Source organism: Embiotoca jacksoni, unplaced genomic scaffold (assembly GCF_022577435.1).
Source record: "Embiotoca jacksoni isolate LCO1_2020_lvr unplaced genomic scaffold, fEmbJac1.0.p SCAF_1, whole genome shotgun sequence".
Taxonomy (NCBI): Eukaryota; Metazoa; Chordata; class Actinopteri; family Embiotocidae; genus Embiotoca; species Embiotoca jacksoni.
The window spans coordinates 16,730,324-16,754,930 of record NW_027185229.1 but is presented as its reverse complement, the minus strand read 5'-3'; the positions used below and the strand labels follow the sequence as shown (position 1 = coordinate 16,754,930).

Genomic DNA, 24,607 nt, shown 5'->3' with positions numbered 1-24,607 from the left:
AAAGAAAAACCCAGTAACTTTAATACTTTACCCAAATATTGCGGCAAATATTGCTGTACGTAAACTACAGAAATATTTTTCATTATTTTACATTGAATGGAGTATTTTTTACATAGCTGTATTGGTACTTTTAATTTAATGAAAGATCTGAGTGCTTCTTCCACCAATGTGAAAATGCAAAATGTAGTCAAATATGATAATGGGATGGTCATATTTCAAACATGCAGCCCGTGTTGTTTGGTGTCTCCAGCATTTTGGTTAAAAAAAAACAAACGGTCCGTAAAGTGAAAAACATGAATTGAATCAGGGCGGTCTCAGTGGTCTCTTGTCATGCGCGGTAGAGGGCTCGCGGGTGTTTGCGTGGTGACTTGAGGCCCGACATAGCTGAGTGCGGTGAGCGCGTACGTAACGAGCCACACAAGTCACCACCCATTGCGTCAGCGCGCTCCCTCAGCCTCTCCGTCAGCGCGCGTGCTCCGTGCGGGATGCTGAATTGTAGGTGATGATGGCGGAAGGGGAGCAGCGCTGAGTTCCGTCGGAGTTTTTACCACAGCTGTAGACCCATCTACAACATCGTTTCTCTCCGTCGAGACCTATCCCGAGGCGATGGGGAACGAGGCCAGTATGGAGGGGGAGGGACAGGCGGGACAGCCCGGCCCCGCCGTCCCTGCACCAGGGGCTCCGGCTTCCATTTCAGCACCACCGGACTCTGGACAGCTCATCAAGCCCAGCAATGGAGCGCCTGCCGGAGGAAGTGGGGCTGGATCCGGGCCGGGGATTAACAGGTAGCCGCGATAGCTACGGCGCTTCTGTGGGGAGAAATGAGGTAGACTACATGTCAGCGTGGTGTGTGCCGTCCATTAGAACGACGTGTAGCGTAGATACAAGATCAACCGACTGCGTGTAGATAGACTTGAATGGGTGCTTAATTATTTATTTCAATATCCTTGTCAACACAATTCACCACCCCCTTTTTGCTTTTTGGCAGCACCACCCTATTAGTCAGCGTTGGTTTGGGTCGAAGTCAAATTTAATATGCAACGCTTTCGATGTAGAATCAATAAATATAGCTTTCAGACGTTTCAATGGGAATTTCTACGCCCGTTTTCACGGTGTCTGTCCTGAGGCATCAGTAAGAAGCATGAATGAAAGAGCGACCTTTTTCCTCCTCATTGTGAGCGAGTGCCAAGTAAATATGAATTCTTAGGAACGGATCTCAGAAATATTAATGCCCCATCGGCCTCAGGTGATAAATAAATTAGAAATGTAAATGATGCAAAGTGTACTGCATGGATCTCACGTTGAAGGGCTCAGTCGGTTCCATTACAGGTTGATTTCCCGAGCATGCTTCAACATAAATACGAGTAAATAGTCATTCAGAAATCACCTTCCTCCCAGCTAGGATACGTCTGTATCCTGATGACCACGTTGTGTAAGATGACAATGCCACCATCAGATGTTGCCAATGTCATTGTGAGCACAGGACCAAAACGCATATGCCTTAGCTGTCTCAGTTATCAGACATATACATTTTACACCAACATGCAGCCAGTGAAAATTACCCCCTACCACCTTCAACTCAAAGAAGGGCATTTTCCCCCCCCTCAAAGAGTGGTTGCACCTTTCCTTAAGAAATCCAGACACTCAGCCCAGACACAGGGTTATGACAGACTTACATTACAATATTCCCTCAATATTGGCATATATATACGCCCTATTGTTGCCTTATACTAACTAGATATAGGCTGATAAAATATTACAGTAGATCATTTGTGTGATCACATGTAGGTCTCTGTTTTCTGTGTGGTTGTGTGGGAAGGATTACCCTTCCAACAAGATCTGATATTGCCTTAATTGCACAGTTCAAAAGTTGTAGACTTTAATACGCACACGCAGAGGCACAGCTGCATCTTGGATTTGCCACACCTGCTTACAGTCTCTCTGTGCTTGCATCTTAGGCCGACATTCAAATAAATGAATAGATTTCTTCATGCTGTAAAACTTCGTTTAAGGCTAAAATTCCAGAGCTGATTCTTTGAAGAATGTCTTTTGTCAGTGACTTACTGCTTGATTTGTTGTGTTCTGTTCTGCAACCGCCTGCCATGTACTTTTAATATTGTCCAGTCCTCTCTATGTTTCTATTTGAAAAAGCACTCACTGTTTATCCCGTCTATTCACTGTGGGGCAAGTCGAAAGACGCATAGCTCCCTTGTAACCTCATGATTCTTTTATATCCTGATTTCTCTCTGGTATCCACCCTAAGGTATCTCATAAAGTGATGGCGAGTACTGAGAGACTGAATTTACTAAGAGACGGAGAGAGAGGCACGGTGAGAAATGGGCAGAGAGGGAGAGAAAGTATATCATATAGTTAATTTAAACGGTTTTCATGGCCCTATGTTCAGTCTGAATCTTGCGTTACCATATTCTTTCACAAAGAACTTTTAAACGTTTCAGTAACAAAGAGACAGAGGCTGGGCTGAGACTGTAGATAGGAGACTTTCATCTTACCTAAAAGGAGTTCCAGCCTTTTATGAGTTTGCCTAATTAATATGAATAGGGGCATAATATGCTTTATATAACTCTATTTGAGTTCCATATAGGACTTTATTTTTTGCTCTATTTCAGACCCTGCTATATTTTATTCATAGCAGTCAGAAAACTAAATGTGAGCCCCTAGCCACCCTACCCTTCTGCCTCACAAAGCACCACAACAGTTGTTTTCTTTTCTTATTATAACGGCTTTGACTAAGTGCACAGTCATCCCGACCTGATGACCATAACTGAAAAGCACTCTGACACAAGCTCCAGATATTTCCTGTTTACAACATTGTGCTCAGGGTGCTGCTGCTGTATCGTTGTCTCATTGTTTTCTGTCCAACAACTGAATCAGTGGAGAGCTGCACTTTCTCCATCATGTAATGGCAGATTCAATGAAATGCGGAGGGATTCTCGATTCTATATGTTCAACATATTGCCACTGACAACGGTTATTTTCAAACAAAACTACAGTTCATAAAACCCATGAAAATAATGGATGCACTTATGTTCGAAGACAGTTCAAACAGTATGTCCTCATAATTATTTTTCCCCCAGCAATGAAAGCATTGTGCTCTATGTAGCTTGCACACAGCAAATGGTTATCATAACTCAAGCAAATAATGCAAAAGCATCTCTTATTATTTATGACACTATTATGTACAGAAAATGAACGTATTCCTATGGAGAGATTCGAAGTATTGTGATGATGTCGTGGGACACTCACACTCGTGAATGCTGTGTAATCTTATTTAATACATGTTTTCACTGCTTTTTGGCTGTTCACTTGTATAAGACTTCTGTGGAAAATCTCTGCAAATTGGTGTCGTGAAATGTTCCAGCATGTTTTCTGACATACTTGGTGAAGCTGACTGAAACCACATTGTCAAGTCAAGTATAACTTTCCACTTAATGTTTTCAGACTGTAGACAATTCGACTAAAAGACACTGAGGCTGAGCTGTGGCTGTAACTGAACTTCAACTCCCACTTGCCACACTGAATATTTTGGCAGCATAGATACGGTGCCTGGTTTAGTCACAACGACACACACTGCCTTCACTTTGCCACCCATCTGAGTAACAATCACAGAATAACAGAAAAGCCGAGCACAGTCTGTGTGCTGGATCTAGCATCATTGTTTAAGGACCATTTGTTGTGATCTTGAGTAGAGTATATAATGTAATGAGACATGTTTCAGATTTATTACGTGAGGCACTGCAGGTTCAAGTTTAAAATTCCTGCATTGCAGCTGCTATATTTACATTTGACCAGCATGATGAGGAATATTTTGTCTCTACTGTAAGCTTTCACCCAAAACTTTTCTCATCAATTATTTCTTGAGGGTTTGCCAGGCTTGTCTGATGCTAAAAGATGAAAAGTGGAATGGACATAAGATGTGCTGTGGCCTTTAGCTCTGCTGTCTGACTCTGTCAGAGACTCTGTAATTATTGGTTTAATGTACTTTTGAACAGCCTTCACTTGGGTCTGTTTGTCAAAGTTTTTGCTAATTGAAAAAAAATCATGACATTAATCACGTGTCACATTTTTTTTTTTTCATCTTTTGTAAATGTAACACAGAGATGTGGCTGATTCATTTGTGAAAGCTAACGACTAAAAACTATATGACAATACTTTTGTCATAATTTAGGACAGAAATGACCTGATTGTGTGTCAAACCCCTTTTGTTCTTCTTTAACCCTGGTGATTAACTTCAACACCTCTTGTCTAGCAACCAAAGTGTCGAGCAGCCACTGCATGTCAAAATTAAATCTGTCCGGCAGAATAATTCTAAAGCTAAAAGCTTTTCCTTCTGGGGAAAAAAACATGATCACTTTCCATTTTTCTGATGTGACATTACTTTACTAGTTGATGCTATTTTGATGAGCAGATATTTTATTGACAATTTTCACATCGTGTGATGCCTTTAAACATGCATTTGGACATTCATAAAAAGAAATGCATATGATGACCGGGCAAACAGGGCAAACAGGGGAAACAGGGGAAACAGGGCAAACAGGGCAAACAGGGGAAACAGAAAGCCCGGAGGTGACAAAAGCAATTCAAGGGATCACAAGATGACATCAATTTAGATCACAGTTTTTTCTACCTATACAGAAATCCAAATGTAAAAGGAAGCTCTTATAGTTACTAGTCCCTTTTCACATGTGCAAAAACCTATGTGAAATCACGTGAACACATATGCGACTGTGCACATGTGAATGATGTATTTTGCCCACGGGAAACGTGGTTTTGGAACATTTTCATGGTGTAATGTCTGAAGCTCATGTCGATTCCCGTGTGTAAAACCTTTCCACACATGTTCCCCAATGTACCATATGTTACAACATTTGGTAAACGTGTCATAAGTGTGATCACATTTGTCCCATGTAGAAAACATGTGAAACAAGTGTGTTTTTTTGTGTAAGAGAGGTGGGGTTATTAGGTACACTATTTCTTAGCCATGGGACTAGTAAATTTCCAACTTCTTGCCATCACTCTGTTGTTACTTGTAGATTTGTTAGAGGTAAGCTAGCTGTTCTCAGTAAGCTAAACTAAGCTAAACTATCCGGCTTCTTGCTGTTGCCTTATGTTACTGGTCAGATATGAAAGTGGTAAAAATGTTCTCATCTTAACTCTAAGTCTAAGAATAAACAAGTTGACCAAAATGTTGACCTATCACTCAAAGATTCATATTGTCCTGCAGTGTTAATTAGGGTGAAGTCGGTGTTGATTTTCCAGCACTGGATATTGTCACATGTATTATTGATGCTGTGCAGACAATCTAACCGTCTTTCTGCTTCTTTACGATCGGAGGTTTCACAGGGAGCGAACGATTACAAATGATTGGCAGCATACAAATGCTTTACCATCCACTTTGTGATAAAGCAAGCAATTTGTAGTGCTTTAGACACAGAGCCACAAGTTGTTCTCAGTGGACTCCCATTTGCTGATGGATGAGAATATCTAAAGAGATCTTTTGAAAAGGTGTCTTCCAGTTTCAACTCTTTTTTTACTCTCATTAAGCCAAGCCCAAGGCTTTGCATAAATCACAAAGGACTGCACTTGGTGTCTTTGCTATTCAAGTGATAACTATTATATGAAATGACTTTGTCTCTTGTGGGGACACTGAGCAGATGAGATTTGAACTTAGATCCAGACTATGTAGTGTTAATGGTAGGATGCATGTCCAATTTAGCCTCAAAAAGAGTGAAAATGGTAGTCGGCCCTTTGACTGTCGACAAATTTGCTGAATTTCAAATGGAGTAACAGTGCAGTGATGGTTCAAAAAGTGTACATTTTCCTGATGGGCTCGCTGCGGTGTACACAGGACCCCTGTGGAGATTTGAACAAGGTCAGAGTTGTGCAGCATCTTAAGTCATCGGCAGTGAATCAGAATTGCTAGCATGCGCTATTGTAATTCCTGTGTTCCCCACTTTTTTTCCACACTTCTTTTACTATGGATGTAGTGCCACTGCTGAGACTGTCTTTGAAGATGACGGGCATGACAAAACAAGGTCTAAGTATTTATGACAGTGGAAATCCTCCATTCCTATTCAACTCTTGGCAATAATGCCTGAAGGCCACAACGAGCAAGAAAACCAAAAATTGACAGCACCGATACACTACCTTTGTTCTACCCTAAACACTTTGCAGAGTTCAGAGCAGAACAGCTTCAAAGAGTAAAAACAAGTCGCAAGAAGCTCTTCACAAAAACTGACAGAGGAAAAGTCAACCTATTCCTCTTTGTTGGCCAATATTTTGAGTAGTCTGCTATCACACCATGAATCAAAATACATCTTTTATTGATATGTAGATCTAATACACCTCATAGTTTTATGGTTCCAAAATGTACCACTCTAGAAGAAGTACCAGTTTAAATCAAGTACAGATTACTGCTATAAAAATCTACTTAAGAAAACATGAAATCTAGCTAATTTAAAATATACAGTACACTAATATATACAAAATGTATGGGCTAGATTTTCAATTTATAGTACAGTGCTTATGTTATGAGGTCTACTGCTTATGTTGCTTAGCAACAATGCTCCTAAATCCACTGATTCCTGTGTTCCTGTCTATATCCATTTCCCTCGATCACTAACTCCATCTTTCCCTTTATCATTGTTATTCACCTAATCCGCATTCTCTCATCAGCCCCCTCAGTTTCCCTGTCAATCACCCCAAAAGACTGCTGTGGTTATGGTTTACAGTGAGTGTTACTGCACCTTGACATAAGAAACATTAAACTTAATAAAAACAACCCTCTGAAAACAGTGTGTAAAAGCAAATCAATTTCATTTAGATAAAAAAAAAAAAAGAAAGATTTGGAGAGATTTGGATTTAATAGTCTGAATTACCACATATAAACAGTGGATACTTTGTGATGACATCTGTGACATGCATGTGTTTCTTTGATCGAAAGACTGCCATGGACTGTGTTTTCTCACCATGTGTGTTTGTAAATTCATGTCTGTATGAGAAAAAGAAACAGTTAAGTGGACTCAAAGGCTGTATTTGTCACCTACACAAATAGTATGTGTGCAGCAGTGCAGTGTGGTACTGATCAAGGTTGTGCCTAAAAATACTTTAGACAAAAGAAATGGATAGGATAAGAATTCAAAGATTCCAAAACATTCTAAATGAAGACATAAATGAACAAACACTATGTCTAGATTGGAGCTAAACTATTCAACACAATACTATGCTGTACAAGCTGAAGTGCATAAGATGTGAACATTTATTGTTGACCATGTAAATTGTAAATTGAAAAATAGCTTGGAAATAAGTTATTTCTTGAGTATTTAGTGTGCAAAAAGTACAAGCATATGTATTTTCCACATCCTGATTTAGAAACTGTAACTTTGGAGGACTTGCAACACTGTAGAATACTCCCTTCAAGATTTCATAAATTAACCTCTTTCTTGTAATCAGTTAGACTCCTCACTCAGGACTCAGGTCTAATGTCCACCTTGATCTGTGTTCTCTTTACCCCCTCTGCCAGACCACCTCCGTCAGACCCGGGGCCTAAAGCAGGAATCCAGAGCGGTCATGGGACAGGGGACAGATTGGCCTCCCATGACACCCCTCAGCATGCTGCACCTCAAGGAGAGCATGGCCAGGGTCACGTGGCCAGGAAGAGCCTGCAAGTGGATGTGGGCAGTAGCAGGACTGGAAGGTCTCCTTCTGTATCTCCGGACCGAGGCAGCGTCCCCACCTCCCCTTACTCTGTGCCTCAAATTGCACCAATGCCCAGCAGCAAACTGTGCCCTGTCTGCAAATCCACCGACCTGATGGGCACAGGGGACGACAAGCCGAACTTCAACACCTGCACACAGTGCCGCTTCATGGTGTGCAACCAGTGTGGCTTCAACCCCAACCCTCATCTCACAGAGGTAAGCTGTGCTGCTTGACCAAGTCTCATAATGATGATTCCAGTGTCTGACCCTTTTTATTTGTTTTTTCTTTCTGGTATTTAGTAGTTTACTCAACCAATCTGCTACACAAACGTAGCACAGGTGGTATTCGTCTGAAGTCGCCATTGTTACAAATATAGTCAACATCTGCGATGATGCTTTCACGTGGAAAGCAAAAACATCTAGAACACTGTTAAAATGTTAGTAAAAAAACAAAAAACAGCTGTGTAATCGATTGCACAAACAGATTGGGAGTGAATTCAGGCATACAGCATTACAGACTGGCCGAAGGCTGAAGAGAACACAGGCAAAGGGCCGACTGTTTAATGTTGACTAACCAGGCACGTAGTTTTCTGAATGAAACATGTAATAAGATCTAAGTATTTCAAAGATCTGTCCGCAGACAGGGATATGAAGAGGTAAAGTCCTTGTGATTTCGATCCGCTTTAAAATAGGACCGGGCGTGTTTATAACTTCAGGATATATTTAGTATTCCATTATTTCTCTTTTGTAGAGCTGCATACATAAACATATATGAGTCAATCATATACAGTATGCATAGTACATACTGGTACATCGTGCGGGTTGCTCTTCGGTCTGACAGCCTTCAGTGTTTAAAGATAGCTGTTTGCTTTCCTCTCAGCTGCCCCCTCATAACACCTATAGAAATGTGACATGACGACTACAGCTTTCATATATATGTATATATTTATTGTAAATATATATATATTCTATATATATATATATATATGCACATACACAGTATCTTGATAGAGATATCGTATATTAACAGCATATTAAAAGGAAACTGGGGGATTATGGTGCTGTTTTAATTTGTTTTGTGATAATTAATTCTCACTCACATTTATGAATAATGTTGCTGATGACTATTGTTATCAAGTTAGCTGTGACTGACTCACAGGCTTGACTGTAGAACTTTTTTTTTTAATGTCGTGTACAGTATATTATCCACATATATTGTACATCCTTCTTTTCTGACAATAATGAGTGAGGATCCAAATCATGCCTGAGAGCCTGTTCCCTCAAAAAAGGCTTTTTATAGCATCACTGAGCAGCACAACACATTTCCCCATCGTTCACAATCATTCATATGCATCCAAACACTCATTACTGTTAACAGGTAGCTGAGAAATCCTATTGCCTTCATCCAAAAATAAATCACTTGCCTAATTTGAATTAGACTATGCTTCACTGTTACTGTGAGTCAAGTGTGGCTGTGTCATCTGTCACAAAGTTTTACATCAGATTCAGTGAGTCATGTTGGAAATTGCAGCCAAGATACAATGTCAGTTAAGCTAGCCTACAGGCTATCAGAGCAACTGTAGGCTGAATAAAAGTCGGATAGAGGGGGTAAATGTTTCGTTTTTCAGCTATAAATGTGTGCGAGTGAATATACTGGATAATGTGTGTGTGTGAGCTTGCACGGATGAGTGCATATTTGTGTGTAGAAGAAGGGAGACGGCAAAAGAAGAAAAAAGGAGGCCGTGGGAAATGGAAGGACAAGAGAGAACTGCTCGGACCAAAGTGGAGACAGACAGTGAAGAATAGATCATGGCAGGAAGTGAAAGAGAGCATGGCAGTAAAAAGAACAGCGGAGGTGGGTACTTTTCAGCTCAGCCTTGGTGAGCTTGTCAGATGCTGACAGGGAGAGAGACTCGGAGGGAGAACGCTCAGCCTCCGGAGACCTGAAGATTTACCCCCCTAACCTACTCAGCATGGATTGGGCTTCTGCTTCACTGCAGCATATCTAAAACAGCCTTATCACTCATCAGCGAAATTGATGATGGCCGCGTTGTTGCCGATCAAGGTGATGATAACGCCGAAGATGATGATAACTGGAATTACGATTAAAATGATTGTGACTGGCCAACAGAAAAGATAGACAGGCAAGGAAGTTGAAGTGAAAAGTTCCTCCTTAATGGGCGCAGATAATGCTGTCCTTTTGAACCTTAAGAATTAAAATTGTAAATGAAATGTTTAAAAGATTCAGGATTTCATTGAAAAAACAAATCGTAGAAATACTTTGGTCTGTTAATAATGAAGGGGAAAGTCTTTCTGGATTTTCTAGGATTATACATTTGTACATTTGAAGGTTTTGATAGAAAAATTACCTGTGGCATTTTCTCATAAAATCATTTATTGTAGTTCCGGGATTAGTATCTTGATGATAACACAGGCTTAGTCAGGGATCACGTCCTGCTTTGGAAGAGATGTGTTTCTGTTTACAAATGATTTACAGGCTTGATTGAACTGTCCCAGATTATAAGGATATTATGAACAAAATCTGTTATTGAAGAGGATTTCCCCTAAAATTACAGAAAGATGGCAGTGCTGGTTAAAGTCTTGACAACTGAGAATGTTTCCATATTTGGATAGTTTAGATTATGCTCATTCACCGCAAAGACTCAAATGTATGTCCTGCCGTCAATCAAAAGTATAAATTAGAGCATTTCTCTTTTTAATTATTTAGTAAGAAATCTCCTTATCAGTGGAATTTCTCATAAAGATAATCTATGTCCAACTAGGATTGTTTGAGGGATGAAGATCATTTTTGAAAGTCAGAGTTGTGTGAAACAACCTGGTGAGGAGAAGGCAATTTAGATGTAAACCGTGAGCAACAAATGGATTTCATATGCCACAGTCTTTTATAGGGCTGTCAGTCAGGCTGAGAAGTTTTATTTAGAGACACAGGCTGAGAATTGAGATGTGCAGACAATCGTACATGTGAGCTTGTATGTACATGAGATTATTTTATGTAGATAACAGAAGAAAGAGAAGCCAGAGAGTTAGAGAAATTATACAGTCTGAGGACGGTCTTGAAACAACAAAGAGCAGGAGCACAGAGAGATAATGAAAGTACCACAGACACTCTCTCCCGACAGTGTTCTCCCACCATCATACAGGGGAACATCTGCTTTATAATTGGTCCAAGTTCTATTTATAGAACCTACCCTCCTTCTGTCTGAAACGATGGCCTGGTCCTGAGAAGCCATAGCTGAACGAAAGAGGGAGGGAGGGCTGTGTGAAAAAGCTGTGTGATAGCAGGAGGAGACAGAGCGGGAGAGAAAAGCATCATCATAAATTAACCATAACAGCCAGGGTGTTCATTCTAACACCATGCATCTCTACATCAATTCAGCTCGTGGAAAAAAATACAAAACGTAGGAACAAATAAAAAAAATAAAAATTCTAGGACTCTTTTGAAAACAAAACTGTTTCTTAGTGCGCTTTGGTGTGCTTCTCAGTGATGAAGGCATCAGCATTGACAAAACACTGGAGATGGATGTAAAAAGATTCTTTGAACAAGTCATGAAATTATGACTTTTTAATGTCGTTGTTTGAAGAATGACTTGGAGGTGCTTCTTTTTCTTTTAACCAACAATCCCACAAGCCGAGAAACAGTTTTAGCAGATGCTCCTACGCAGAGGCTCTCTACATATCTCCTCCTCTCCGTTCAAAATACATCAGGTGGGAGGCACAGTTGACAGTTGCACTAGATGGATTTAGCATCCAAACCTAAAGCCGTAGTATCAATTTGCACTGTAGAATTTCCAACCAAGATTTTCATTAGTACAAATACTTTTCTAAATGTGTTAATATTTTATTATTTAAGGCTGCACTAATCAGAGGGCAGGTGTTTACAGCAAAAAACATGAACCTGTATTGTATCCTCCCTGTCCAGCACCAAACAGCAGAGAGTCAATGTTAGAGCTTAGCTGGTGAACGTAGTGTAACATTTACTGTAACATTTACTGTAGCAACTAAAGAGACAGATACTTTCACCAGGAGTTGGTGGAGACCAAAATGAGATAAAAGCGGAGTGAATATGAGACTTAAATTTTTTGGCTGGGCAGAAAAGGACTCAAAATGAATCCTAAAGTTGCTTCATATCTGTTGAATTTGTTATTAAGGAACTGTTTACTAACACGTGTGACACAAACAATGTTTGTCATGTTGTGTTTACAGATTGTTCCACTGTTCCCAAGTGTTCAAATTTTGTCATACCTTCCCCCAGGTTCTGCTTTACAGGTAAATATAAAATGTTGTGTGTATTCCGGAGATAGCATCCAAGTCCTCGGTAAAAAAATAAAAAAAATAAGATAGTTTTTGGCTATGACTAGCAGCTTTTATGAGTCATTCAGGTGGTCAGTCAGTCAAAGGATGTGTCAGCTCTCTGCTCCTGTAAAAGCCTCCCATGTACAACTGTAGGATACACATTTAAAGTAAAATAGTTCTTAGTGAGAGATAGGAGTGTTTTAACGGACTTTAATGCTGCCCAGGTACTAATCTCAAGACTGAAAATTGATTTTCTGGAGCTGCTAGAGCTGCACCAACCTGGGAGAACAGGCTGTCCACAGTGTCATGAGTAAACATTCTGTTATTCAAAGTGTACTTGAAGGCAGCTTTGTAAATTTCTCAGGCACAGTATTGATCTTAGTTTGAACTTTAACTTGTGATTACTTTTAAACTTTTCAAAGGTCTGCTGGCTGCCTCAGAGTTCCTTCAGTTGTTCCAGATTTCATACCACAGTTAGAATCCAATGTTATCCATGGTCTGATTTTACTCATATGAAGGACAAATTATTGGATGATGAAGAATAAAATTGTATAAATGTAAACTAAAGTCATGCGGTCATATCAGTGAGGGATAACTCCATTATGCGTCCCGGGAAACGGAGTGTGGTTCTTAATCCCCTCAAATTAATTCAAATATTTAGCATCCAACACTTCTAATCCCCCTCTAATTTTGTATTATGTGGCACAAGAGATAGCATTCAGATCAAGCAAAGTGGAAGACAATGAGTTTGTTATATGGATCTCTGTTAAAGTAAAATTTTAGTGAAGGCCTGCATCGCTTTTGTCCAACATGGCTGATCTATAAAATATGTAATATAAATCGGGATGTGGTTTCATGAGACTTTGTCTTTAGGATAATTGAATAATTGAGTAAATTTGACCTTCATCTAATGTGTTGTCATCTTAAAACTGACAATCTCTCTGTGGTATCTGTCTTTTGTCACTTGATTCAGCAATGAGATGCTATTATAAAATGAATCTTAAAAAAAAAACCCTGCTGAACCCGCAGATATGATAAGCTTGTTTTTGAGAGTTGCTTGTAGTCATCAAATGTCCACTATCAAATGTTTTAAAGGGAAAATTAGCCCATCAAATAATTTGTGAGGTCAAAGTGAGCCACATATTTTCACTCCTGGTTTCCCACCAACGCCTGCCTGTGTTAGTAAGTGAGTTGCACCACGTTCCACTCTGGCTTACAATAATGTATATACAGCAGAGTAGTATGATAAATATGAATCACATAAATTCAGAAGGTCAGATAATCTAAATCTTATACATTAAGTGAACAGTCTGCCTTTTTAGATGACACCGAATGATTTGAATATGAGATGGACAGGTTATCTCAACAACTAGGCTTAATATATCCTGACTTCGCCCATCTACTGCTCACCGTGTCAGGCTTTGTTGTAACCTAGTCTGAAAATCCTGTTGAAATGAAGGTTTCCTCAGACACTCTGATAGGTGGACCAGGCACTGACAAGGGGGGGTGGCTCAGTGTGATAACATTGAAGTCAAGCGAATGTAGTTCTGACACTCATTGTGGTTGTAGAGCTACGAAGCAATACGAACAGTTGTAGCAACACCAGCAAACATCGAGAAATTAAAACCGGAGTAAGAACAATGCATAAAATGTTATTTTAAAGTCTGCAATGGTCATTTACTGACAGGGCGTTGCACTCTGCTCACATTAGGGGAGGGTCTCTGTTGTTTGGTAACACAAGGTATATGGTGCTTAATGCGGCTTGGTTAAAGGCTGCTCCAATAGTTTTGACATTAACCCAAGGGTCTATGGCCATTAGGATGCAATGACTGGAAACAGAATCAGAATCAGAATCAGATTTATTGGCCAGGTATGTTTACACATACAAGGAATTGGACTCCGGTTGTAACTTGTTCTTTCAGTATGCAAAAAAATAAAAACAGACTGACATAAATAGACATATAAACATAAATAGACATTTATACAGCTAAGAAAGAGAGAAACAAATATATACATATATACACCTTAAACAATGGTACAATTGCACTAATTGCAAATGGTGCTGATGCGGTTGGATGTAGTGCAAAAAGTCCAGTTATATTGAACATATTAAGTGTTGAGCAGAATGATGGCCTGCGGGTAGAAACTGTTCTTGTTTCTGGTTGTTTTGGCACACAGTGCTCTGTAGAGGGGAGGAGCTGGAACAGAGGATGTCCAGGGTGGGATGGATCTGCAGAGATGCTACCTGCCCGTTTCCTGACTCTGGATGTGAATAAGTCCTGAATGGAGGGCAGGTCGGCACAAATGATTTTCTCTGCAGTCCTGACTGTCTGTTGTAGTCTGTTCCGGTCCTGTTTGATGGCCGATCCAATCCAGACGGTGATGGAGGTGCAGAGAACAGACTGGATTATGGCTGAGTAGAATTGGATCAACAGCTCCTGAGGCAGGTTGAGCTTCCTGAGCTGCCGCAGGAAGTATATCCGTTGCTGGGCCTTCTTGATTATGGAGTTGATGTTGGACTCCCACTTAAGGTCCTGGGAGATTGTGGATCCCAGAAACCTGAAGGTTTCCACAGCAGACACAGTGTTGTTGAGGATGTTGATGGGGGGTGGTGTTGGGAGGGGGAGGCTCTTCCTAAAGTCCACTGTCATCTCCACAGACTTGAGCGGGTTCAGCTCCAGGTGGTTCTGATTGCACTAGACGACCAGCTGTTCAAACCTCCCGTCTGTATGCAGACTCATCCCCGTCCCTGATGAGGCCGATGACCTCTGTGTCATCTGCAAATTTCAGGAGTTTGACAGACGAGTCTCCTGCGGTGACAAACAATCCCCAATGGAGTGTGACCAGACTTATACATTTAGGTTGTGAACTTAGTGTGTTATGAAAATGAGAGAGAAGAAACATTTTATTTAACATGTATGTTGAATCCACTAGATAACTATAGTTTGGAGAAGATGCCTGTTTGTGTTACCGTTTTTCAACACAGTACTTTAGGATGTAGGCTAATCATAGACTGGGACTTTAAGTGGACAAACAGTGGGAACTGGGTCAGGAATCCAGCACATGCTGAATTTTGCACATATCAAAATATTTTGCAATGGGAACTGCCAGGAACTAACTCCAGGACACCAGTTTAATTATTACCCCACAACTCACTACGTTTAAAGCTCCATCTTGCTATAGTCATTTGAACTGTTCCTTCACAGCGAGGAATAACAGAAATCTTCACATTTTGTCAGCATGTGGAACAGTCAAAGGAGCATCTTTAGTCTATTTTTATAACCTCGCTTCTGTATAACAGTAGGACAGGAGAGACACACTGAATACTCACTTTCTGCAACGTGGTGACAAGTCTATACCATGCTGTACTCTGTTAAGTCAGATCACACTCCCTTTTTAGGTTTCCCACTGTTTTTTTTGTTTTATTTTGGCTTGTGCAATCAAAAGTAAGCCTTTAAAACTATTATATTATATTATATTATGTTATATTTAAATTAATTATATTATATTACATTCTATTTCTTTTCATTTTATTATATTATTAACTATTATATTACTATTTAAAAATAGTTAATTATATTTAAATGCATTATATTATATTATATTATATTATATTATATTATATTATATTATATTATATTATATTATATTATATTTCATTTCATTTTATTATATTATATTATTAACTATTATATTACTATTTAAAAATATAGTACTACTACTTTGAAAATACTACTTCTTCAAAGCTTTATAACTTCATTAGCTTTATGATAGCCGATTAAAGGGAGCATGGTTATAGTTGTTGTGACATATATCATTATGTTGTTGTATGTGATCCAGAAAAAGCTATACTTTATAGTCATACAACAATGGCACAAAATGCAGGCTCAGTAGAGTCAAAATCTCTGTCACAGTCTCAAAAGAATTGATTGTTAAAAGCATCACAAAGGTAGCAGCATATCTTTTGTAGGGATAAGATAGTTAATTGCCTTACAAGTGCACATGTGTTAATCATATTGTGCCCATTTTCCTCACTGCGTATCAAGATTTAATGGTATTCACTTTACACTTCCCTGCACCCTCAGTAACACCATGACTGCCTGTACCAGCACACCTGGTGAGAGACACTCAAAAGCAGCATGGAAAGAAATTTCCCCACGACAGCTCGTAATTGAGACTAGTCTTTGTTTGTTTTTATGAACTTTTCTCCCTCCTTTGCAACATTTCGGAGTAAAACGTGTTTTATTCAGATTGCTCTTGTGTAGTTGTTTGTTGAGCTGGCTGTGTTGAGCAGTAGCAAAGAGACAAATTGACAGAGAGAGGGGGTGAGAGGCATAGGGAGGAATTTCAATGTCTTTGGCCCAATTTGCAAGGAATTGATAAACCGTTGCATTCCGGGGATCCTGATCCCCAAACTGCAGTGCTCAGCTGCTGTACGTACTGCATGGCAATACCGCATTGTGATCTTGGAGACAGAGCTTCTCCCTTCATCTGCATCTTCGTCAGCTGAAGTTTGATTCTGTCTCTGAGCGTGTTCCTTACCCAGCATTTCAGGGGAATGATAGACTGCATCATGTCTCACACCAGTCAACAAATGCATGGAAAAGAAAAAGTGGTAAATTTGTTTATCCGTGTAATGTTTGCAGTGTTACATTTTCTAACATGAGTGTGTGTGTCTGTGTGTGTGTGTGTGTGTGTGTGTGTGTGTGTGTGTGTGTGTGTGTGTGTGTGTGTGTGTGTGTGTGTGTGTGTGTGTGTGTGTGTGTGTGTGTACCTCAGCTAACTCTCTTTTAGCTGCCATTTTCTTCTCTTTACACTTTTTGGTTCATTTTGGGTCACAGGGATGTTTTTCAGGTCTAAGCTGCAAAAAACCCCTCAAATCATTAAAGGTAAAATTTGTGATTGAAATATCACCATCAAACCCCCCCCCCCCCCCCCCAAAAAAAAAAACAAACAAAAAAAAAACAGGAGATTGGGATCTGTAAATTTATCAAAATACCTAGATTAACAGACCTAACCTCGAATTTTTTAACCATTACACGTTTTGTTCTTCGTGTTTTGTGCTTCAGCGTATTGGACTTGAACTAAATCTAGGTACAACATTAAAGTGCCAAGTCTTACCTTTAGTTTGAATATTTTGTGTCAGTTTAGAAAGAATTGTCTTTTTAAGTATAACATCATATCCAAATCAGTTTAAAATTCGAAATGTAAATATGTATGTGTGTGTGTGTGTGTGTGTGTGTGTGTGTGTGTGTGTGTGTGTGTGTGTGTGTGTGTGTGTGTGTGTGTGTGTGTGTGTGTTGCCAAGGATGCTTTGCTCTCATTATTTGATCCATATCCAACTCTCTGTAGGTCCCTTGCTTCTAAAAGGTTCTATTTCTGGCAGCGAGTTGTACTTCATGAAGCGGTATGTGCTCAGGTATCCAAAAAAAACTAGCATGCTGAAGCAGGAACTCGATGAATGCATGAAATATGTCAGACGAGAACCATCAAAAATGTATAGATAGTGATGGAGATGGAAGGAGAAAGTTAGAGCGAGTGATGTGAAGTGAGAGATGCAGATAAGATGAAGAAATAAAGATGAGTGAAGGAAAACAAGATGGAGGGTTGCAACAGGGAACTGATAGAGAAGCAGGGCAGGAGACGGGGTGTGCAGTGCGCTTGTTTTTTGCTGATACAGATCAGATTTCATAAAGATCCACATGATTGCCTCATAACAAGGGGGACGAGAGAGGAATGAGATGGAGAGATGAGGCGGAGGTAAGCAAAGACACAAAGAAATTGATAAATAGCTGCGCGCCCTCCTCGCAGCTGCTTTCTGTGTTTTTCCAGTTTGTTTGTTCCCCGATAGGCTTCATATGATTATCCTGGCTGTAATTTGAAAAGACAAAAATATCAAGGACAATAACAATTATGTAAAAAGGAGGTCCCATTTGGGTCTCTGATTGGAGGAAGAGTCTTGTGCTAATTAGCACTGTGTTGCTTCAGTGTTGGCTTTTTTTTTACCGTCCACATTACTCGGGCTGTTCCCAGGGTTCACCTCTGCTCGTGGCTTCTCAGTGTTCCTGATTGACTGAAAACCATGGCCTCATCACTCCTTATACTGAGGGGTTGGCAGGGGGCCAGGGACTAGGCTGACATGCTGCTGAGCCTGTGTCTTACTCGGTGTACACTGACTTACTGAATGACTGACTGATCAGAAGGCTGACTTCGAGGCATACCGAGAAATACTGTTCGGCAGTCGGAGTGGTTACTAAACACTTTAAAGTTGTCCACATGGCAGTTTTGAAAATATTACTGTACATCAGTGATTGTTTAAAAAGATATAAGAAAATAGTATCACAGTTATATCACATACTAAAAAGGCTGCATTTCTCTGCCCTGTCTTGTTGATCATTTTAAGCCGGTCTCACCTCTGACCACACCCATCATCCATTCTCATCAGACCTGGTAGCTGTTGTGAGGAGCAGGTCATGTTCTTCATGATGACTGAAACTGAGACTGTAAAATGTCGTGTAACAGTCTGTCAGTCTGTCTCGTGTGCGGCACATTTTCGGATGATATTTTTTTTTTTTAGGAATATAGCTGTGTAGCTAGCTAGCTGTTAAGGACAAAAGCCCCAGAAATGGTTCTTGCGACAACTTGTTGTTGCAGGATAACATGATGCATACAGGCCCAAAAGTTTCCCCCCTATACAATGATTAGAAAAGGAGCAGCTGTCAATTTTTAAACACCCTAAAACAACTCTTAATCAAAATTTGAACCATTAACTCTGATAAAATACTGGAAGGTCTTGAAGAATGTTATGTGTGTAGGCAGTTTGTAGGAATTCAGCCATCTCTGCCAGGGGAAGACAATGATTAAACAAAACCACAACTATTGGAAATCCTGAACAGCTAAGCAAAGTAGGCAGGGATTCACATGTGTGTGGAACAAAGCACTTCTGCCTGTAGCAGCGTAGTCACCCATGTGCACCTGTGACCCTAACTAACGGGGATGGAGGGCATGCTGTAACAAACCAAGTAGATTTTGACATCACTTTAACAAGGACTGTGATCACTGGAGGCCGGCAAAATTAACCTGCTTCAAGACCTGTGAGTCACTTGCCATGTCTCAATTTCCTAAGCAATTTAAATAGTGAATAATTATGAATGAATGAGGAAGTGCAACGAAATGACAATGCAGTCTGATTATCAGTCTACAGTAAAACTAGATGTTATCAGCTGGAGTTAAGTTGCAGTTGTTTAACTAAAAGTCACAACACAGTGGTGAGTCAGTGCTTTGCACCATGTGGAGCAATAGAACATTTAAGGTCCAGTGACTCATACTATATTACAGCTAAATTGTGAAGTGACAACCGGCATCCTAGCTTGTTTATGAATGCTTTCTGTATTTACATGTGATATGTTACAATTACACGTTACAACTTCAGATGTGCATGATTATCAGCATATTATCAACATACATTCACATTTCCTTGTGTCAATCACGTTTACAAGATCTTTCAAGTGTTACTGCCATCAATACTTTTTTTTTACAGTTGTATACAGACGCTCTAAAGTTCTGTAAATATATGTACAGTGGAAACTTTGCTGGTGCTGGTTGACATCGAGTAATATTAGGATTATATAAAGCACATCATTTGGGTGATTCTACATAGTAACTCATGGCGCAGATGTATACGAGTGTGTACATGCTGTTTGAGCTTGTGTGTGAATCTTCCATTTCCACAGGGTTGCAGATACATTTGATTTTCTGCACTTTCAATCATCTCTTTGAACGTTCTAAGAGAACTAAATACTCTGAGCTGAACTCAAACCAATATCTCCATGAACCCAACCTCACAGGTTTAAAGGAATTTGCACCAAAAGGCATGAAGGAAAAAGGCACGCGGCAAGGCCTCTCGCCTCGCTCTTTGCGCCTCAGACCCCCAACCCTCACACAACCTTTCTCTGACTGCATAATGGATCAAGGCATTAGGCAATGACCATGAATCCAAGACAGCTACAATACTGTGGCAGCTGTCAGGGCACCAGGATGCCAATTACTACGTATGATCATGTGTCATCGCTAGCGTCTCTCGCTGTCTTTCACCTTCTTATGTGCCTACGTGGAGCAGAAAGAGAACAGGAGAGGCAAACACACAAATGAAATGACAATGACAGCAGAAACGAGAGGAGGTTGGTGGGAGGATTTTAACGAGGAAGGGAACATGTTGTGTAATGAGAGAGAATGTAAGAGAAAGCAACAAGGGAAAAGACACAGAAAAGACATGAGGGAAGATTACAAAATCAGGGGCAGCCATTATTTATTGAAGATGTCCAGAGTTGATTCCATCTGTCACATTTATTTTTCACACATTTGTTTGTGGGTAAATTATGTTTACCAATAAATGCCCGTGCGGGGGCATGGGGATGCTTAAATCCATCCTCAGTAAGATATTTTACATCATTCACAATAATTCTTTCATTCAATCATTTTCCACACAACATTTTTTCCTATTGAGAGCAGGCTGGAGGCTACCCCAGCAAGCACTGGAGGAATGGAAGGCAGCCAGTCCGCCACATAAACACATCAACATACTTGTTCTCATTCACCCCCACAAGCACTCGTTCCCATTCACACCCCTGGGCAATTTAGAGTTTTTTGTTCATCTTGCTTGGATATCTTTGGACAGTAAAGAGAAGTGGGGCATCCTGTAGAAACCCTTGGGGATGTAGGGACAAGACACAAACACCATGCCAAAGTTACTGTATCTGCTTTAAGGAACTCTATTTTTTGTATAATCTGCAATAGCCCTTCTAATTAAGTCTGGAGTTGGACATTTTCGAATATATGCTAATTATCTTTGTTGCTGAGAGTTAGAATAGAAGATAGACACATCCCCTGTCTCCACACGGTAAATATAAAGTTACTGTGAGCGAATGGTGATTTTCCCATAGTATATAGACTAAAATCAGGAAGAGACAGCAAGATTGGCTCTGTCTGAAGGTAACAGTACCTAACAGCAATTCTAAAGCTCACCAATTTATGTTTTATATTTTGTTGTTTTAATCTGTTTGTGACTATTTCTTTGCCAGAGGTCAGTTTGTAAGTCACTGTAAGATTTTCAGGTAGCCAGCAGCATGAGAATATCTTTTTTTTTTGTATGCTTATGTGAGAATGAATAAGCCTATTTCCCAATATGCCAAACTATTCCTTAATTTCCCATTCATATACTGACTGGTGAAGAGTGTAGTTTAATGTCATTGTTTTGTATTTCTATCTTTTTCAGGTACAAGAGTGGTTATGTCTGAACTGTCAGATGCAGAGAGCGTTGGGGATGGATATGACCACACCACGCTCCAAGAGTCAGCAACAGATCCACTCTCCTTCTCATCCAACCAATCCAGAGCTCAAACCTGATGCTTCGACTCAGCCTGCACCCCAGACACATCCCCCTCCCCAGACACATCCCCCTCCCCAAACACATCCCCCTCCCCAGACGCATCCCCCTCCCCAGACCCAGCCCCCTCCCCAGACCCAGCCCCCTCCCCAGACGCAGCCCCCAGCACAGGCCCATCCAGCACATGGCCCAACCAAACAGACTGGTCCAGCTGGCCCAGGTCAGCTACAAGCAAAGTTGCCTCCAGGGGCAGTCCCTCTCCCTGGGATGGCCAAGGCTCCATCCCAGCCTGATTTGTCCCGCAACTCTCCTGCCCACCAACCACACCACCCGCGCCAGGACCAGACTCGCAGTGCAGGGAGCTCCCCCTCAAGACAGCCCCCTCCTCCAGAGCAGACTTTTGGGAAGTTGTTTGGCTTTGGTGCTTCTCTTCTGAACCAAGCCAGCACGCTCATATCCGAGACGACTCAACCCCAACAACAGCCCCCAAAACCGGGCCCTAAACCAGGAGGACCTCCTGGTCCAGGACCTGGGGCAGGAAAACCCTCAGGACCTCAACCTGCACAACAAGGGCCTCGAGCCCCTGCTCAGCAGCACCAACAGCATGCTCCCCCGGACTCTAAGCCCAAAGCATGTTGTCCCCTCTGTAAGACGAACCTGAACATCGGCAACACAGCAGAACCACCAAACTACAACATCTGCACACAGTGCCACTCCCAAGTGTGCAACATGTGTGGATTCAATCCCACGCCACACATAGTCGAGGTAAGAAACTGATTTGGTCTGTTTGGCTTTCAGCCGCGTGTAACAAAGTGTCCACTGCTCTGCAACGGCTTGCAGACCATGGATTCGATTAAATTAAATGATTTATTGACATGTCTTTGTGAAAAACGCTGTGTCACAGTGCAGTCGAAAAGGTTTTGTTGTTGTCCATTTGTGGCTGACTGGTCTTGCAGTGAATCGCTGCATTTTACTGAGGATTCCTGTGTGCGTGATTCAAGTATTTCAGCTTCAGTTGTCACATGGCCAACAGTTGCCATCATTTACTTTGTCTCTGAAGCTCTTCACAGTGGCTAGTATGTGTGTGCTGTTTTTATTGTTTCTTAGTGTTGTTTAGGAATGCTCAATTATTGCTCACTCGGAGGGATTAACACATAATTACAAACAATAACAAATTATTATTTCAGAAGCAATATAAATGCAAAGAACAAATCTGCAGACGATTGATATTTAGATTTTTAGCAGCATGTTCTGGGTGCCGCTTTTACACATAATGCTTCATGTAAGCCTGTGACCGTCTTCTCTTTTGTGTGTATGTGTGTGTGTGTGTGTGTGTGTGTGTGTGTGTGTGTGTGTGTGTGTGTGTGTGTGTGTGTGTGTGTGTGTGTGTGTGTGTGTTGCTCAGTCAGGACCTGCTCTGTTCTGCTCTGTCAGGGCCTTTCATGTAGTGAGCAGAGTGAAGTCCAAGCTGTGACTCGCCTCATCAGTGACTCTACCCCGGAGCGGAACAGAAATAGATGACCAATCTACAGGAAACAGAGCCTTATCAAGTTCAATTAAATGGATAATTTTAGGATTGATTAGTCCCATCGAGGGGTCAGCTGAGGGTATATTCCTCCCTCTAAGTTCCCCCTTGTCCTGTACCATATTGGGAATCCAGTTGGTGAGAACCCAGACTTGCAATAGCTTCCAGAGTCAGGCAATAACAGAGTTTAATTATGCAAATCAAGTCCAATTGAATGATAGCAGTAATAACAGGCTTGCTGCAGAGCACTGGCTTTTTATGGGGCAGTCTTGTCTTCCCAGGCATCTGGTTGTCACAGGCACTAGCACAGGCCATTCATAGATCACTATGGAAACAGAGATATAATTTGTTTGTCAGCCTTCACTTTCATGCTCGGCTGCTGAGATGCTGAGAGGTCTACAAAAACGTTCAGACTTCTGTTGCTCTTTTTTCGCGAGCGTCTCAGTTGTTAGGTGTGTTGTATTTGTGCTCTGCTGGCTCCGGTCTGCAACTCAATCCAGCATAAGATGCATTCTTTCAAAACTTGTGAACAGTTTTTGTCATCATTCCATGGAGCTGGCAGGTGGGTCGCTCTAGAGTGGGTGGGAACCATTTGGACATGGTGTGAGGCTTTGTACTTTGGAATTGGGTTGCTCAGCTTGATGTCCACAGCTTGTTTGGCAGATTCATCTTCCTCATCCTCTCCTAATCACTCCAAACTTCCCTGTTTCTCTGTCTGCTTTTTCTTTGTACTGTCTTGCCTGTTGCTAACATAATTCTAAACACTCTTTCTTGTTTTCATTTTTCATGGAGTTGTTGTGATAAAGCTATGGAGGTTGAGGATGCACTGATACCAGTATCGGGTATCAGGTCCGATGCTATACGTATGTACTGTACTCGCAATTGAAAAACACAACACACTGGTTGGAAAGGCAATAACGTAGGAGAAAAGCCGGGTAACAGTGGGTTTTGAAACAATGCAGGCTTCAAGGCGTTTGCTAATGCTAGCAGCAGGGACTGCAAAAAGCAATTTTGCGGCAAACTCCAGAGAAGCAAAAGTAAATATCCAGGGACAACTCACGGGCAGTAAAAATAACTATCAAACAACTTACGCTGCAGTTAATGACCAGCTGTTTTTTGGAAATAATGAATTTTGTTGCCCTCTCTAGGTGCTGGAGTCCTCGAGATTCCCAGCCGTCACCACATCACAGAGGCACTCTCAATGGTGCAGTGTCGTATTTAGTGGAATTTATTTGCAAAAAGGGAGTATAATATTCATAATTGTGTTTTTAAAATCACCTGAAACCTTTTCATGATCTTAGAAGTAGGGGATGGGCATTTCAAGCAAAACACTATTTGATAAATGCTCAGAACTAATCGACTATTAACCGATTATTGCTCCCGTGGTACACTTATATGCCAGCAGAGTTTGCACTTAACCTCAGTTTCATTTATGTTCTTGAAGGAGTTTCACAGACACCGAAGTTTGGTAGCAACATGTTCCTCTTCTCCTTATGTTGTTTAATGGTGGCTGTCAGACGGCATTTAGGTACATTACCACCAACTTCTGACGGGAGTAAGGGATAACAACCAGGTGCCATTAAAAAACAAAAGGAAATAAGGAAGGATGAGATTTGCATACACGAATTGATTTTTTATATTTCATTGACTATTTGAATATTTTAAATT

The 24,607-nt window shown here is 40.8% G+C and overlaps 1 protein-coding gene across 3 annotated transcripts in view; it reads left to right on the top strand.

Annotated features, from left to right (window-relative positions):
• Nucleotides 1-458: 458 nt before the first annotated feature.
• Nucleotides 459-24,607, top strand: part of bsnb (bassoon (presynaptic cytomatrix protein) b) — a 64,496-nt gene continuing 40,347 nt past the window's right edge. For all 3 annotated transcript variants that reach the window (XM_069143602.1, XM_069143597.1, XM_069143588.1), the window contains exons 1-3: nucleotides 459-785; nucleotides 7,541-7,931; nucleotides 21,304-22,179. In XM_069143602.1, coding sequence (XP_068999703.1) covers nucleotides 607-785; nucleotides 7,541-7,931; nucleotides 21,304-22,179 — 1,446 coding nt within the window. In that variant the 5' untranslated portion in view covers nucleotides 459-606. The remainder of the gene's footprint in view (nucleotides 786-7,540; nucleotides 7,932-21,303; nucleotides 22,180-24,607) is intronic.